The sequence below is a fragment of the Hibiscus syriacus genome, unplaced genomic scaffold (assembly GCF_006381635.1).
Source record: "Hibiscus syriacus cultivar Baekdansim isolate YM2019G1 unplaced genomic scaffold, ASM638163v2 tig00015426_pilon, whole genome shotgun sequence".
In the NCBI taxonomy this organism is placed as follows: domain Eukaryota; kingdom Viridiplantae; phylum Streptophyta; class Magnoliopsida; order Malvales; family Malvaceae; genus Hibiscus; species Hibiscus syriacus.
This window is the reverse complement of record NW_024062362.1, coordinates 85850-103241: the sequence shown is the minus strand read 5'-3', so window position 1 is coordinate 103241 and position 17392 is coordinate 85850. Positions and strand designations below refer to the sequence as shown.

The 17392-nt window shown below is 34.8% G+C and overlaps 1 protein-coding gene across 1 annotated transcript; it reads left to right on the top strand.

Moving 5' to 3' along the window:
• Positions 1–11339: 11339 nt before the first annotated feature.
• LOC120207834 (protein NLP6-like) lies at positions 11340–15792 on the top strand. Its single transcript, XM_039207254.1, has 5 exons — positions 11340–11689; positions 12634–13205; positions 13358–13405; positions 13516–14437; positions 14551–15792. Exons 1-5 carry the CDS (start codon positions 11437–11439, stop codon positions 15669–15671), a joined length of 2916 nt encoding a protein of 971 aa, XP_039063185.1. The 5' UTR covers positions 11340–11436; the 3' UTR covers positions 15672–15792.
• The last annotated feature ends 1600 nt before the right edge of the window (positions 15793–17392 follow it).

Sequence of the window (17392 nt, the reverse complement as noted above, 5' to 3'; positions counted from 1 at the left end):
ATTCTCCATGGAAGAATCCATACCTATTGACGTGCCTCCACACTTCAATGGAACAAATTATCGTCATTGGAAGAGGTGTATGATGATATTCATCAAAGCATTTGATATGGAAGCTTGGATGATAATCAAGAAAGGATATTCCTCTCCTACTAAGAAGGCAAAGAAGTGGAGTGTTCAAGAACAGAAAGAAGCTCAACAAAACTCAAAGGCTATGCACATGTTGATATGGAAGCTTGGATGATAGTCCAATTCACCCCCTCTTGGCCGATTCCGTCAATCGATTAACTCAACAATTTGCTTTAATTACACAGCCACCCCGCCCATTCACACCTCATCCCCTCCCTATAAATACATCAATTCTCAATCACTTTCATCACACCAAATCCTCTCAACTTCTCTCAAATACTCTTATATTCTCTTATAGCTAATTAAGGTATATTTTATTATATTTTAGTATTTTGTTAGTATTTTATTTAACTATTTAAATTTGTTAACATTTTATTTAATTAATTTTTTTGTAGTTATAAAATGGAAGGTGGTATACTTCGTTTGGATGGAAATCATATATCTCGACATTTTGCTAATACGGTAACATTTTAATTTAATTTAAATTATTTTAATAATTTATTTATTTAATGCATGATTATTAGTTTATAAATTAATTTTTTTAATTATTTATATTTTAGGAGAGCGGCCGTATATTAGATCCTCTTATTAGGAACTTTAAGTTAGCGATATATACCCGTGTGTGGCCGTATTTAGTCGAGGCTAGATTCAGTCACATATAGGCCTGTAAATGAACTGAACGTTCAGCGAACCGTTCATGAACCGTGCGGCGGGAAGTTCGTTTATGTGCGTTTATTTATTAAATGAACGAACATGAACAAGATTTTGTGTTCGTTTAATTAAATGAACGAACGTGAACATAGGTCTCGTTCGTTCATTTACGTTCGTGAACGTTCGGTTATGTTCGTTTATGTTCGTTCGATTATGTTCGTTTATGTTCTTTCATTTATGTTTAACTCAATCTTCTTAAATCAATTTTGGTGACCAATTTGTAAGTATCTTAAAAATATTAATTAATCTGATATTCTGATGACCAACTCTATAATTAACCCAATTTATTTGGAAACGATCGCTGAAAGCTTCAAAACAATTTATATTATAATGCAATCTGAAGTTTTACAGGTTTATTTTCATCTCTTTCTCTGTTTTATTTGGCTTAATAGTTGATATGTAAAATTATTGCGGGTATCATTACATCTAAAACTCAAGAAAACATCATACTTCTTTCTAGAAATAGATGAGAAGATAAAGGTAACAATCGGAAGTATATGAGCATCAGTAAAGAGAAAAATATATAGAATTTGCCAGAAAACAAAACAAAGGTTTCTATGCAATTTCTGAAAAAGAGTGTAATAGCAGAAGTAATGGGTTTTACAGGAAGAACCCATTAATAAGTAGAAAAAACACTTTGACAATGAACTTTTGTTTTCATAGTTCTTGTGTGACCTCTAGTTGTGGAGTACACTTTAGGTACGTTAAAATTTTGAATGGTGGTTTAGCAATAATATCAGTTACGATATGTAGCATCGAAGGGATTTCGGATCTATGTTATTGTCTTGTAGTCCAATTTGTACCGTTCGAAATCTTTATGCTGTTAAATTTTCTACTCTGCCAACGGAAATGACTATTATTAACAAACCTCACTAAATTCTGACATTAATGTCACAAAACTTTTAGCCGGCAAATTTATTAGAATAACGTAGTGTAAAATGATTGTTCATATGTAATCATGGACCACTAAGATAAATGTTATAGCGTTAAATTAAAGTCGTGTGAATCATTTAATATTTTTAAAAGATCGATCGAAATATTTGATATCTTCTAATATTTCATCACTGCTAATCAGTTCTTACGCTATTTATCACTGTAGATTTGGTTGATTTGCATTGTCGACTATTTTTCATGAAAGAACAATGGAAGGTAGGGTCTCCAACGTTGATGTTCGTTTATGTTCGTGTTCATTTATGTTCATGTTCGTTTATGTTCGTGTTCGTTTATGTTCGCTTATTTATTAAATGAATGAACATAAACAAGTTATATTCCTTAATAAACGAACATGAACAAAAAAAATTTTGTTCGTTTATGTTCGTGTTCGTTTATGTTCGTTTATTTATTAAATGAACGAACATGAACATACCTCCGTTCGTGTGCGTTCGGTTCGTTTACAGGCCTAGTCACATAGCTAGATATGAAGGTCTTTGTAAGATAGAACCAAACTTAATTTCTGCATTACTGAAGCGGTGGAGGCCGGAGACCCACACATTCCATATTCTGTGCGGAGAGTGCACGATTACGCTTGAGGATGTTTCTATGCACTTGGGGCTTTCGGTGAATGGAGATGTGATTTCGGGGATAGCGCAGGGTAGTTGGGCTACTTTGTGTCAGGATTATCTAGGAGGTGTCTCGCGAAATTTTAACGGTGGTCGGATACCGTTAGATTGGTTAGATGCAAAATTTTTGTAATTTGAGGGAGGACGCCTAAGTGGATCAAGTTAAAATGTATGCACGGGCATGCATATTGCAGCTGATAGGAGGGCTGCTGATGCTGGACAAATCGTGTAACCAAGTTCATTGTATGTGGTTACGACATCTTGGCGACTTTCATCTGATCGGATCACTGAGTTGGGGCTAGGCAGTTTTGGCATTCCTGTATAGGGAGATGTGTCAAGCGACTGACTACAGAAAAAATGCTATCGGTGGATGTCTCCTTCTGCCGCAGTCTTGGGCATAGTATCGATTACCCTTTTTATGTCATGTTGTGAAGATTTCGTTTGTATTTCTGCTAATATTGAGGTAATTATAAAACTGATTTCGTATATTAATCATTTTATCCAGTGTATAATAAAAAAATTCCTTGAATAGGTGGTCTACTGACAGGAAAAATCATCGGGAGCTACCTGATGATTTAGAAAAAATGAGGGTGCTAATCGATCAGAAGGCTGGCACAGAGGTATGCATTTTAATGTTTAAAATTTGATTTTTTATTATAGTTATATAATTAGATTATTATTTTGATAAAAATTATATATATTTGTTTTAGTTTGAATTGGTTCCATATTCTAATGATAATGTGAGGATGTGCATCCCACCTGAGTTGAGGGGCCCATCATATGTTTGGATGGCGGTGGTCCCTTTGATCTGTTATACGATTGTCGAGTGACACTCCAATGATCGCGTGCTCCGGCAATTTGGTTTTATACAACTAATTCCTGAAGTAATTCGCAGTATGGACGAGTTGCATAACACAAATCAATGCGGCAAGTCGGATACAGATTGGCAAGTTAAGCATCATGAGTAGGTCGTGATATGGGAGGATCGACATCGGCGCCTTCCCCATAGAGAGCTCATTTATGATGACCTCTTGACGGTTACAAATGATAATTATGAGTGGTTCAACAGTAACGGGAAACTATTTCTGCTTTCCGAGGATGCACGAGGGCGGAACTTTCATCGACGTCGACAAAGACGTGCACCGTCATAACCCCATCGTCCCCCCGACTCGTGGACGGAGAGCAGGTGCTTCCGGTTCGTCCTCAGCTGCACAAGCATGACCTTCACAACAACCACTGTCTGCAGCGACCTACATACCACAACCATATAGGATGCCGCCACTGCCTTTCCCTTACCAGACGCCGTCGTCGCCACCGTCACAGAGTTATATGACCCCTCCTGGAGGATATTTTTTTAATTTATTTTGTTAATTTTGTTGGATTTTTTGTTAATTTATTTTGTTAATTTTGTTTATTGCCATACAATATCAGTTATTGTAATTTTTTATTATTTACCATTTAATACTTATTGTAAGTTTGTTGTATTTAAAATTATATTCAAATACCAAATTGTTATTAGTTTGATAAAATTTAATAATTGTGTTCGATAACTTTCTTAAGTTTGTCACTTATTATCTCTTTTATTATAATCACATATAACGCTAACGTCCAATATCATTTTCTTGTATCGTTTTTTTTAATCTTCATCAGCGGTTATCAAATGACATTAACTTTAAGTAAATGCAAATTAAAGTACAAGAATTATTTTTTGATAAACAACAACTACATCAGCTCCTCATCAATGGTTACTTGATGACAACAGAAGTAGACATTTTCTCTTAGTGTGTCATGAGTTTCTACAATGACCACATTTTTTTCGTGTCTGGATGTTTCTCGAATATCCATATCACAATGAATTCAAGTGGATTTTAGACGACCACAGTCCCTCAATAAAGTCGGGTCTAGTATAATCGGAACCCAATTTTGAACCTCATTAGGGTCTTCGTCATTACCTATGGGGGGAACTCAAATTCGTATACCTTAAACACTTCTGATAGTAGGTATACGGGATCCACAAAATGATTATAGTCTTGACGGGTATACGAGCAAGCTGCTATCACATGAGAGCATGGATACTTCAGAGCTTGAAAAAACCCGCAGTCATATCATCTGTCTCGTAGATTTACTCTTAACGACACAACTTCAATCCCTTGAAGAGGTCGCGACAACTCTGTGACACGAAACAATTCATGCGTTCTAGAGAAGCTTGTTATATACATTCAATTGTTATATACATTCCATTTGATGCATCAATTTTTTTTTGTAGATCTGCAACTAATCTAGGGTGATAGACATGACCGCCTTGCATCCAGGTTTGACCTTGTCCCCTAGCTTCACAAAAAGTGCCCCCAAACGAAAATATGTAGTTTTTACCAAAACCGCTACAGGTAAGTGATGTGCACCCTTTAAGGTCAAATTGATTGTCTCAGCCAAGTTGACCGTCATATGTCCATATCGATATCCACCATCATATACATTTGTCCACATTTCTTTATCGATGAAGCTGATGTAATCGTATCCTTAATCGTTCTTCGCCCGTAAATCTTGAAGCATGAATTCAAATGTTTGAGGAAGTAGTTCGTAACCTGATAAAAAATGTAGAACTTACTAACTTTGTTTCCTTAAAAAATAAAAATGATCAAAAGAAAAAGGGTGGTTTCGCTTACCCATGCACACAAGTAATTGACGTTCATCATTCTTCTTGAACCTTCCATGGTAGTTCGCAACAATGTTTCGGATACAATATCTATGTTGGACAAAGGGTGGCTGCCACAATGGACCCAAAGACTCCATTGTTGCTTTGATTCCAACTCCGCGATCTGAAATGACACAGATTGTTTCCCTCGTGATAACATGTGAACGTAAGTTTCGGAGGAAAAAAGCCCAAGAATCTGTATATTCTCCTTCAACGAGAGCAAGCACAAATGGAAGAATGTTGCGATTACTATCTTGGATAACTATCAATAGTAAAACTTGCTCGTATTTTCCATACAAGAAAGTCTCATCGATCTGAACCATATGTTTGCAGTATTTGACAACATTAATGCACTGTGGGTAAGTCCAAAAAACCCGGTAGAATTGGCATCGATCGCAAAGAACTCGATCATTATGATATGCATAGGAGGTTTCAAAGTCCACAATTATCCCAGGATTCAACGTCCGCACTAGCCTAAACCAACTTGGAAATTCGTTGTAAGATGCATCCCATTCACCGTGAAGTTTTTTAATGGCATTCTACTTTGCCTTCCATGCTTTTCTATATGAGACAGAATACCTATACTGCGATTGTATAGCTGAAATCAACACATCAATAGCTATATGAGAGATTGCTTTTACCATGGGCATGATGGCTTGGCAGATCACTTTAGAGTCCAAGTTGGGATGATCTTGGTTGATCCCTCCAGCACAACATGTGTGAGGACCGTTGTATACTGTTAGTTCTCATCTATTGTTTTTCCTCTTCCTCTTCGATACGCAAACCATTCAATTGCATCCGTTTTCACGTCAGACACAGTGGCAGACATACTTTTATGGCGTAGAGCGGTCGACTCTGGATTGAACATAATTACATATATTGTAATTTTTTATAGCCAGCATTTCTTCTTATTTGCTTGAAAACTCCATGCCTAAAGATAACTTACCATTGTTTATTGATGAGTAAAATCTATAGTCACCGAGATTAGGTATATCTGCAAATTCTGGCCCATACATTGCATCATAATCAGCTTCATACATGTGTGCTGTGAGGGTCAGTTTGTGCCACATTTGAGGGAACTTCATCTACATCATCATCATCATCGGAGTTGAATTGCGATGATTCTGGGTGAATGAATAGTCCAGTCTCAGTACCATCCTCACTTGGCTCACGAAGCGGTTCTTCTGGTGGAGATGATGGTTCCTCCATGCTCTACACATTTAGGTCGAAGAACCTACTACTTGCATGCCTTCCCCTTGAACTAGAAGGCATATCGACATTGAGATCGAAAAAGCTCGCAGTTGAATGCCTCCCCCTGGAGCTTGAAGTTATCGTGTCAAATAAAAACTGCATAGATTGTTGCGTCGAGGGCATCTCTATATTAAGGTCAAATAAATTTGCAGATAAATGCCTTCCCCTTGAACTGGACGTGATGTTGCCATACAGATTGTTCGTGGACCTATCTCGGTAAAGATCGTAAGGAGTTCCTGATGAATGTCTCCCCATTGAAGTTGATGGGACGGCATCATGATGCGGATTTCCCATTATAACATTAAAATCATTACACATTACTGTAGTCGTGCTGTCAACTTGATCAACTTGTTCAGCCAACCCATAGTGGGAGCTTAATGACAAACCTCGAACAACACACACTTGAACAAACTTTGCATACATCTTAATATCAGCGTCTGAATAATTACTTTGAGAATCAACCATCATTTCAACATCATCATTGTTCGATAGTTCGAACGTTGTATAAGTTAATGACAACAATGATGTTGGAAATATGTACTGCAACGACGACATTCTTCTAGTACTTTCAACATGAACCTTGCATAATTTTTTTATTGAGAAGATTGTTGTATTAGTTTTTTCAGTTGAGAGGAAGTTGTGAGAGAGTTTACGGGGGAGAGAGGTATTTATAGCCGAGATGAGATAGTGTAATTATACAAGGCGCGACCCATGCACCGCGCTTTGCATAATTTTCTCAGAGTTAAAGCAAATGCGCGGCCCCTGAACCGCGCCTTGCATAATTGTGTCAGAATTAATGCAAAGGCGCGGCCCCTGCACCGCTCTATAACCCTATGTGACATAAGGCGCACCCCAGGGGCCGTGCTTTAGCCAGCGTGTATCCATGTCAGCGTAAGGCGCACTTCAGAGGGCGTCCTTTCTACAAACGTGTTAGATCGGTAAATAAAGATGTAAGAGTGTCTGACAAGAATATAAAATGTAAAAAGGTGATTTTTCGGTATAATCACCCAAGTTTGAATTCCATCTCTTTAATTATTCTTTCTTTTAATAATTCCTTTTCTTTTTCCTATTTGAAGGGTAAAATTGAATCATTGGATTCGTTAATTCATTTATAAAGAAAAATCATAATTAATTATGGTTCTAGGTGGGATGGTGAAGGGTTTTCTATTTTAATCCTTGGTAGTGGAGAGTCCGATCTCCCATCTAGGCAGCCTTAAAACATGAGGTCAACTATATTTATAAAAATAATTAATGCATTAATGTGATTAATTAAAATATATTTGAATCTAGATTATAATTTAAAACTAGATAATTAAGATCTCAAAACTTCAACTGTACCAAATAACTCTAAATCTTGGTCAGAATTTCTTTTGAATTAAAATTGGAAAAAGGGTAATTGAGGCCATGTAATTTTTCAACAAAAAAAATCAATCTGACCATCGAACTTTTTTTACATTCAATGTGGTCCTAGAACTTAGAAAAAGAACCCAATGTGACCCTTTAATCAACGATTTTCATTATTGATTGTTATGATAATGACGTGACACTTAACGGTATTGTTGTGACAGTCTATAATGGTGATGTGATAGTTCACGGTTGCTGATGACATGACAAATATGTTAAATTGATTTTTTTTAAATTCATGGACTTGTTTATTTTTTAAAATACAAATATTTTAAATATAAAATATAAAAAATTAAATATAAAAATATAATTAATTATTAGTATTATTTATTAAATAAAATATTAAAATTAATAAATATTTACTATAAAATTAAGAAAAATCAAACATGAGTAAAAAATAATATATATATATATATATATAATATACAAGAATAAAGAATACATCATTTAAAAATAAGAGTAAAATCTTCATACTAATATGAATAAAATGAATTTTCAACAATGATTTATATTGCATTACAAATAATCTCATCCAATCAAATTTATATTATTTTAATCATAAATTTATTAATTCATAAATATTTTTTAATATCATAATTCATAACATACTAACACCAAAATTTTCTTAAGGTATATCAAAATCTATAATTAACTCTAAAATATCTACGCTCTATTGTACTACCTAACATTATTATGTGTTTTAAAATAATGACACTAATATCAACCGTGACGAAAACAAAATGCTTAAGTATAGGGTCCTCATATAAAATCGAGGGCTACCTTGGATTTTTAGAAAAGTACAGGGGCCTCATATACCCTTTTGCCATTAAAACTTTAAATTGTTTTTAAACTTTTAAATATTTAAATATTTTACATTGGATTCTAAATTATGATTCACTCTAAACTAATCTCTAAATTTTAAGATATTATAAACCAATCCTCAAAATTAATATCATTACTATTCACTCTATGGTTTTTAAATATAATTGAGAAGTAAATATGTGACCTCCTAAAAAAAATTAAAGTATAATATTAAAAAAATGTACTTAACATTTAACTAATAGTTATTTTAAGGGTAAAGTATATAAATGGTCACTAAACTTTTCAAATGCTTGAATTTAGATCCCCCAACTTTTAAAATTTGCAATTCAATCACCCAACATTTAGTTCGTTTGCAATATGATCCCAATGTAATAGCCGTTTCACTGCCGTTAAAGTAAATTATATAAATGGTCATTGAACTTTTCAGGCGCTTATATTTAGGTCTCCCAACTTTTAAAACTTGCAACACAACCATCAATTATATTGTAAACCCCAAATTCCAAAATACTTCAATTACATTCTAAACCTAAAACACTTCAATTACACGCTCAACCCCAAATTCATAATACATTCTCAAAATATTCCATAGCAAACTGAACTTGATACAGTAACCCTAAACCCTCAAAACATATTTGTTTCAAAAAAAATTAACCAATTATAAGTGAACAATAAGTGATTATGTTGGGTTTAGGGTTATGTTGGTCCTAAATACTCAATTCAGTTTATAAAATAGTTGACTCGATTTTTTTTATTTGAGTTTATAAAATTTAAATCAAGTCGAATTGAATTGAATTTTCAAGTTTCTGTTTAAAATTATTATAAATATTTATCATATTATAATATTATTTGATTCTAATTTAGTTCAGTTTATAAAATATTGACTCTAAATTTTTTCGATTTGAGTTTATAAAATTTAAATCAAGTCGAATTGAATTGAATTTTTGAGTTTCTGTTTAAATTTAATTATAAATATTTATAATACTATAATATTATTTGATTTTAATTTAAATAGTTTTTAACCATATACAATACATATATTTCGTCATATTTTTCTATATGTGATATACATATATCATACAGAGTCAAGGGACTTGACATAAACTTAAAAATTAATCCACTAATTACTAAAAAATTTGAGATATTCGAGTTGTATTTTACAACTCGATTTTAACTTGAATTTTTTTTAAGTTGAGTTTATGAAATTACAACTCAAAGTCAATTTGTATCAAATTTTTTGAATCAATTCAAGTAGAAAAATATTTTTTTTGAATCGAATTGAGTATTGTTCACTTATAGTTGGTTAAATCTAACTTTTAAATCCTAAACCCAACATAATCACTTATTGTTATGGACCCAAAATGAACTAAATGTTGTTGATTATGTTGGGTTAATTGGTGAGGAAATTTAGCATTTATGGTTATGCTTTGAGGGTTTAGGGTTATTACATCAAGTTTAGTTTGTTATGACATATTTTAAGAATGTATTATGAGTTTGGGGTTGGGCATGTAATTGAAGTATTTTTGTAATTTGAGGTTTAGAATGTAATTGAAGCATTTTGGAATTTGGGATTTAGAATGTAATTGATGAATGTGTTGCAAGTTTTAAAAGTTGGGGGACCTAAATGCAAGCACTTGAAAAATTTAGTGACCATTTATATAATTTACCCTAACTACAATGAAACGATCGTTATGTCGGGGGACCATATTGCAAACAACTAAATGTTTGATGATTGTATTACAAGTTTTAAAAGTTTATGGACCTTAAATGCAAGCTTCTAAAAAAGAAAGGTCCCAATTTTGGAGTGTACAATTTATTAATTAACAGTTTCAATTCATGAAGGAACATTTTTACCTTAAAATTAAACATTGAGGGTAAATTACGTATAATAATTGATATATAATATTTTAAAATTTAAGAATCAATTTAAAATAAAATTATAATTTAGAAATTAATATGAAATATTTTAAATTTTAAAAAACAGTATAAGAGTGTCTAGATCGCACATTAAATAGGGTAAATTACATATTTAGTACTTAAATTATCAATTTTTGTATGTTTTAGTATTTAAATTTTTAATTTTTCAAAACTATACCTAAAATTTAATTTTTGTTTCATTTTAGTATTCACATTAAAATTTAATACGTTTAGTACATAAACTATCAGTTTTGATCATTTTTAGTACTTAAACTTTTTTTCTTTCTAAAACTTAAAATTAATTTTGAACGAGATTACTAAAATGAAACAAAAACTAATAATTTTCGTGAAAAAATATTAAAATGAAATAAAAACTAAATTTTAAGTATAATTTTAAAAAATATAAATATTAAAACAGACCAAATTAATAATTTAAGTACTAAATATATAATTTATTTTAAAAAATATATATATATAAATATACACAAAGAATATACATAATATTTAATATTTACCCTTTAGATAAAATAAGAAAAGTAAAAGAAGACCAAAGGTAAGATGTGTGATGTGTGATGTGTGATGTGTGATGTGTGATGTGTGATGTGTGATGTGTAGAGAGGGGTAGGTGATAATGGAAGGGGAGCAGTCTCCCCCACGACATTTTTCCAATCCACATTGTGGCAACTAGGCGTAGCCCACAACCCAGCTGTGGATTCCATCAATTAAATTAATATAAAACAAATGGAATCACTGTCTGCAAAATTTACCACTACCAATTTACCAATTCCATTATGTGCCTTTGTGTGATTTTATTTATTTATTTTAATAATCTTATCTTTTTCTCTCCTTCCAAACACCAAAGAGAATGAGAAAATCAATTACTCCGCAGGAAAAATAATTATACAAGAAACCCAGGTGTATTTTTTCCCTTCCGTTTTGTTTATTCCCCATATAATGTGCGAGCCGGAGGAAGACAACGCGTGTCCTTTGCCGCCAAAACAACAGCAGCAGGGGATGATGGATATGGATAATCTGGATCTCGATTCTTCCTGGCCCTTGGATCAGTTGACTTTCCTTTCTAATCCCACCTCTCCTTTTATCATACCCTCTTCTTCCGAGCAGCCTTGTTCTCCTCTCTGGGCTTTCTCTGATGAAGATACTAAGCTCGGGTCTGCCGCCGCCGCTGGTTACAATCTTTTTGTCAAGTGTTAGTCCTTTTTTTCAACTTCGTAAAATTGCTATCTTTATCCCTTTCTCTTCTTTTTTATTTTTAAGTTCCCCTTTTTTCTTGGTTTATTGAGTTGGATTGGTGTTCGCTTTTGAATGTTTTGCGTTTTAGTTGGGTTTTCTTGGAGCTTTGATTTGGTTTTGTCTGTATTGATTGAATCATATATTCTTGAAATATGGTAACCTCAGGATTTGGATAAGTTTTCCTGTTAGATTCAAACTCAGTTTCTCAAGAACTGGAAAGTGAAAGGATCGTTCAATGGAATACAGAGCCATGGTTTAGTTTTTCTTTGTATGTTTGCCTTGTCCCCCCCCCCCACACCATAGTTTCTTTAGCACCTATGTAAACCATTATATAAACCTCTGAGCCAGGGATTTAAATTGCGGTTTCAGTGGTGTTTTCGGTTGAGTTGTGTTTATAGCTATTTCAGCAATAGCGGGTTCAATTGTGGACATTGTGGGTTGATTCTGCAATATCGGTTTCGGACGGTACTTTTACCGATATATGTTGGCCGCTATTCCAATAGTGGACTGTTATTTAAATCTCTGTTCTGAACAGACGCGGTTCCTGAAATATTTTTAAGGGGACACGTAGATATTGACATCATTAAACTTTTGTAGAGCGAGTACAAATAAAATTTCAGGCGTAGTCGATAAACTAATTAATTAATAGAAGAAAATTTAGATTTCAGTGCCCACCCTAAACCATGGATCCGCCACTGCCTCTAAGCTAGCAGGATTGAAGCTGCTTGCTTTTCCTTCTCAGCCTGGGGCTTCTTTAACTTCAATGGTCCAGCACCTGAATTTTATAATTTTCTCGGTTTAGTCCATATCATCATACTGTCAACTACTGTTCATATTTAATTGGTTCAAGCATCTAGCTTGCTTGAGTTTTATTTGAGTTTTAAATTGTACTAAATGCAGGTACTACCAATCCTGTAAATGAAAATGCAAAGGAGGACAATGATAATAGAAGGCTGCCATCTCCATTTTTGGGATTGCTGCCCCTTGAAAACCCAGATAGTTATTGTGTTATTAAAGAGAGGATGACTCGGGCACTGCGATACTTCAAGGAATCAACTGAACAACATGTTCTAGCACAGGTTTGGGCACCTATAAAGAATGGGGGTCGGTATGTTCTAACAACTTCGGGGCAACCCTTTGTCCTTGATCCACATAGCAACGGATTGCAACAGTACAGGATCGTTTCTTTGATGTACATGTTTTCAGTGGATGGAGAGAGTGACGTCGAGCTTGGACTTCCTGGCCGTGTTTTCCGGCAAAAATTGCCAGAATGGAGTCCAAATGTACAGTATTATTCCAGCAGAGAGTATTCACGGCTTGATCATGCTCTGCTATGCAATGTTCAAGGAACCTTGGCGTTGCCAGTCTTTGAACCTTCTGGACAGTCTTGTGTGGGTGTTGTCGAACTCATAATGACTTCACAGAAGATTAACTATGCACCCGAGGTTGATAAAGTATGCAAAGCGCTTGAGGTTGGGTTTCTTTCTGTCTCCAGTATAGCCACTGTGCATTTCCTTTCATTCGTATACAACTTTTCCTTTCATTCGTAATCATCAGTCTTGCAAATATTTCTTGCTTTAATGCTCTGAGATTCCTCAGTCATGTAAATTCAGTTCTTGTGCAGGCAGTGAATCTGAAAAGCTCAGAAATATTGGATCATCCAAGCATCCAGGTGAGTTTTAATTTTAGTTTTTATTAAATCTCATTATTTTTGGATGTTTGAAAAATGTTTATTTTGTGTGTTCTTCTTCATATTCTGAAAAGCTCACGCTTTTGTACCAGATTTGCAATGAAAGTCGCCAAAGTGCACTGACTGAAATTTTGGAGATTTTGACGGTGGTCTGCGAAACTCATAAACTACCTCTGGCTCAGACTTGGGTCCCTTGCAAGCATCGCAGTGTTTTGTTCCATGGCGGTGGTCTAAAGAAAAGCTGTACAAGCTTTGATGGTAGCTGTATGGGACAAGTTTGCATGTCAACAACTGATGTGGCATTCTATGTTGTAGATGCTCACATGTGGGGTTTCCGGGACGCTTGTCTTGAGCATCACCTACAAAAGGGTCAGGGGGTTGCTGGGAGGGCATTTTTATCGCTCAACTCGTGCTTTTGCTCTGACATTACTCAGTTCTGCAAAACCGAGTATCCTTTAGTACACTATGCTCGCTTGTTTGGATTAACAAGCTGTTTTGCAATCTGCTTACGGAGTACTTATACCGGAGATGATGATTATGTTCTCGAGTTTTTTCTGCCCCCTGCTATTGCTGACCACAATGAACAACAGACTTTATTGGGCTCCATACTGGCAACGATGAAGCAGCATTTCCAAAGTCTTAAGGTTGCTTCTGGAGCTGAACTGGAAGAGCATGAAGGATCTATTGAAATCATTGAAGCCTCTTCAGAAGAAAGGCTTGAATCAATTCCAATTAGTTCATCTGTTAAGTCGCCACCCGAGAATAATCCCTTACCCAACCGAGGCAAAGGGCAATTAGACTCTTCAAAGCAGCGATTAACTGTGAATTTGGACCCTGCAACTCGTGGAGGCGACCTTGTTGCTAGTGGAAGCCACAATCTTGTTTGTCCTCAGCAGAATAAAGACATTAAAAAACAGGAGAGAAAACGCGGGAAAACTGAGAAATCAATTAGTCTGGAGGTGCTCCAGCAGTACTTTACAGGGAGTCTCAAAGATGCTGCAAAGAGCCTTGGTGGTATCTTCTCTCTTTGAGAATTTCTCATTGCCTTCAAAAATAAATTTGTTTAAAAGAATATGTGTTGGTACATATTGATATGGACTGTGCTCAGAGAGATTCTTTCTTTGCAGTTTGTCCTACAACAATGAAGCGCATCTGCAGGCAGCATGGGATCTCCCGGTGGCCATCTCGTAAGATCAACAGAGTCAACCGTTCCCTCACTAAGCTAAAACATGTTATTGAATCTGTACACTGTGCTGATGGAGCATTTGGTTTAATTTCACTTGCCAAGAATCCACTACCTGTTGGTGTTCATTCCATTTCGTGGCCGAATGGGTCCAATCAACAAAACTCACCAAACTCGAGACCTTTTGAGCGTCAAGGTGAAAGAAATGATTCACCAAAATGTATGACACCAGGAAGTAATGGACATGTTTTAGTGGAAGATCAATTGTTGGGAGGGAGGACATTGAGCCCAGAAGAATTTTTCCCTCGGCAGAATGGATTTTCATCAGACTTTGATATAGGGATAAAGAGATCCAAAGCAAGGAGTGGCTCTAGAGAAGAGAGTGCTGGGACGCCAACTTCTCACGGTTCATGCCAAGGTAGCCCTGGAATCGAAAGTGCTGCTACTAAGGCTATGCAACAATGCTTTAAAGCACACGTCTCTCCCGAGCTGGCCTTCCAACATGCTTTAAGGGATCAAAATATATCAGCCACGTTCTCAATGCCTACAGCAGCAGAACCCGAAGAACCATTCGAAGGTATGCTAGTGGAAGATGCCGGCAGTTCAAAAGACTTGAGAAACCTTTGTACTTCAGCAACAGGTATCGGCTTTGATGAGCGATTTCCAGAATCTAGTTGGACGCCACCTCCATGTTGTGATCCGGCTCTTAAGCAAGCCATGGCCACCTTTACTCACCCAACACCCCATGTGATAGCAAGACAGGAAACGAAGAACGTGACCATTAAGGCTACTTACAGAGAAGATATAATTAGATTCCGGATCTCCTTAAGTTCCGGTATCGTGGAATTAAAAGAGGAAGTAGCCAAGAGGCTGAAGCTAGAGCTTGGTACCTTTGATATCAAATACCTGGATGACGATAACGAGTGGGTTTTGATAGCTTGTGACGCCGATCTTCAGGAATGCGCAGATGTTTCGAGATCATCAGGCAGCACTATCATTAGATTGTCTGTTCATGATGCCATGGCCAATCCAGGGAGTTCTTGTGAGAGCACTGGTGAGTTATGATTAGGCTGTAGATAAATTATTAATGGTGTAATTCTTAGTCCTAGAATTATAGGAGGGTTAAAGTGCAGATTTTGGTTCCAAGAGCTTCCTCAAGTGTAAGAAACTTTCCTTTTTGATCTTTGATGGTAGGTAGTTTTTATTTTTTTATATAATTGTTTTTTTATTCATATCCTTTATATATAAGAAAATAAAATCTTAAAACAAGTATGAACAAATTTTTAATTCACATTCTAAAATTATGACGTCGATATTCAAAATAAAATAATTCAATAAAATAAATAAACAATTAATTTGCATATTCAGTCTATTTATAACTAATGTAAATAAAAATAATTTATATTTTTTTTTGGAAAATGAAAACAAGTGCATGTGAAGAATGAAAGCAAGTGCTATACAAAATAACAATCATACAAAATAACAATTCTAGACAAAATAGACACCAAGAAAAATTAAATAAAGGAAAATTATACTTTCTTTAGAAATAACTGAAAATATATAGAAAGAAAAATACTCTTTTATTGATTGATCTATTGATCGGAAATGAGTTGAGATCTGTCGCTACACAGTTTTCTTAAGACGGATTTTCGGTCATCTGTCTCTCGGATACTACAATTAAAATATTAACGTACAGTAGTACGAACTATCTCTTGCCTTTGCCTATCACTAAAAAACTAAGGAAAGAGAAAATAATTTTCAAGATTTTTGAAGTTTTCGAATTCTGAAATAAATTTAACCTAGCATGTTAGATCAATATGTAATTTTCAAGAGAGATTTACTCAAAATATATTTTAACATTCAAATCTAAACATATAATAGATATTATTTTAATTTGAAATATTCAAAAAAGGATATTATTATCTTTTAATACTCAAAGTTAATCATATAACATATACCTTTTAATTTGAGAATTTTATTTTTTGAAATAAATGAGGTCTCGTTAAAATCCCTTTCATACCACTGTCAAACCAAGGCTCGATCATGATAGCGGAAGAGAAAAAAAAAAGTGCCTAGGAAACCTTTATTCAAAATCTTGGATCCAAAGAACATAACAATACTCCATTGACCATTACAATCAAACCTCAAAAGATTACCCAAAGAACAGTCTCCTATACCAAATAAACACCAAAAAACAATGCAAGATTACATCTAGGCTAAACCCAACTCCTAGGCTCGCCTACTAGGCTAAACCCATCGACTAGGCTCGCCCACTGCAATGGAACCTATCAGCAAGGAAATAGATAATGAATTCTCCAAGGTAGCGAAATCATACAATAGAACCAGAGAGAAGAAAAGTGAGAAGGTAGATATCAATTCCAATGCACCCAACACTTATCAAACCAAGCTCGGAAAATGCAGATCGACCATTTCGCTATTCATTCACACAATCCCCTTCTTAGCGAGGGAATCGACCCCCATATTGATAGCTTTTGAAGCATGATGAATCACTAACCAGCCTGTCGATACATATCAGAGATGAACAGCACATCCCTATTAAAGTTCCGAGGACAGGTGAAGACGAGGATTCGAAGGTGGATTCAGCCCTCACAAGATCAGCTATAAAGTTATTAAAGGATAATAAAGATTTCGGGAATTTACCTAAACACCACCAACAATTTGATATTTAACTAGAAAGATCAGTTGTGCTGTGCCGATCGACTTCCCTTTACAGATTATATCATTTCTGAAAAGCCAGAGAGTCCATATTACAACAAAGGGAATAT

Bases quoted from the DNA above. Each gene is read 5' to 3' on its own strand.
- LOC120207834 (XM_039207254.1), top strand. From the start codon at position 11,437: ATGTGCGAGCCGGAGGAAGACAACGCGTGTCCTTTGCCGCCAAAACAA. The intron at 11,690-12,633 runs GTTAGTCCTTTT...TACTAAATGCAG, and splicing joins TTACAATCTTTTTGTCAAGT to GTACTACCAATCCTGTAAAT. The intron at 13,406-13,515 runs GTGAGTTTTAAT...CTTTTGTACCAG, and splicing joins TGGATCATCCAAGCATCCAG to ATTTGCAATGAAAGTCGCCA.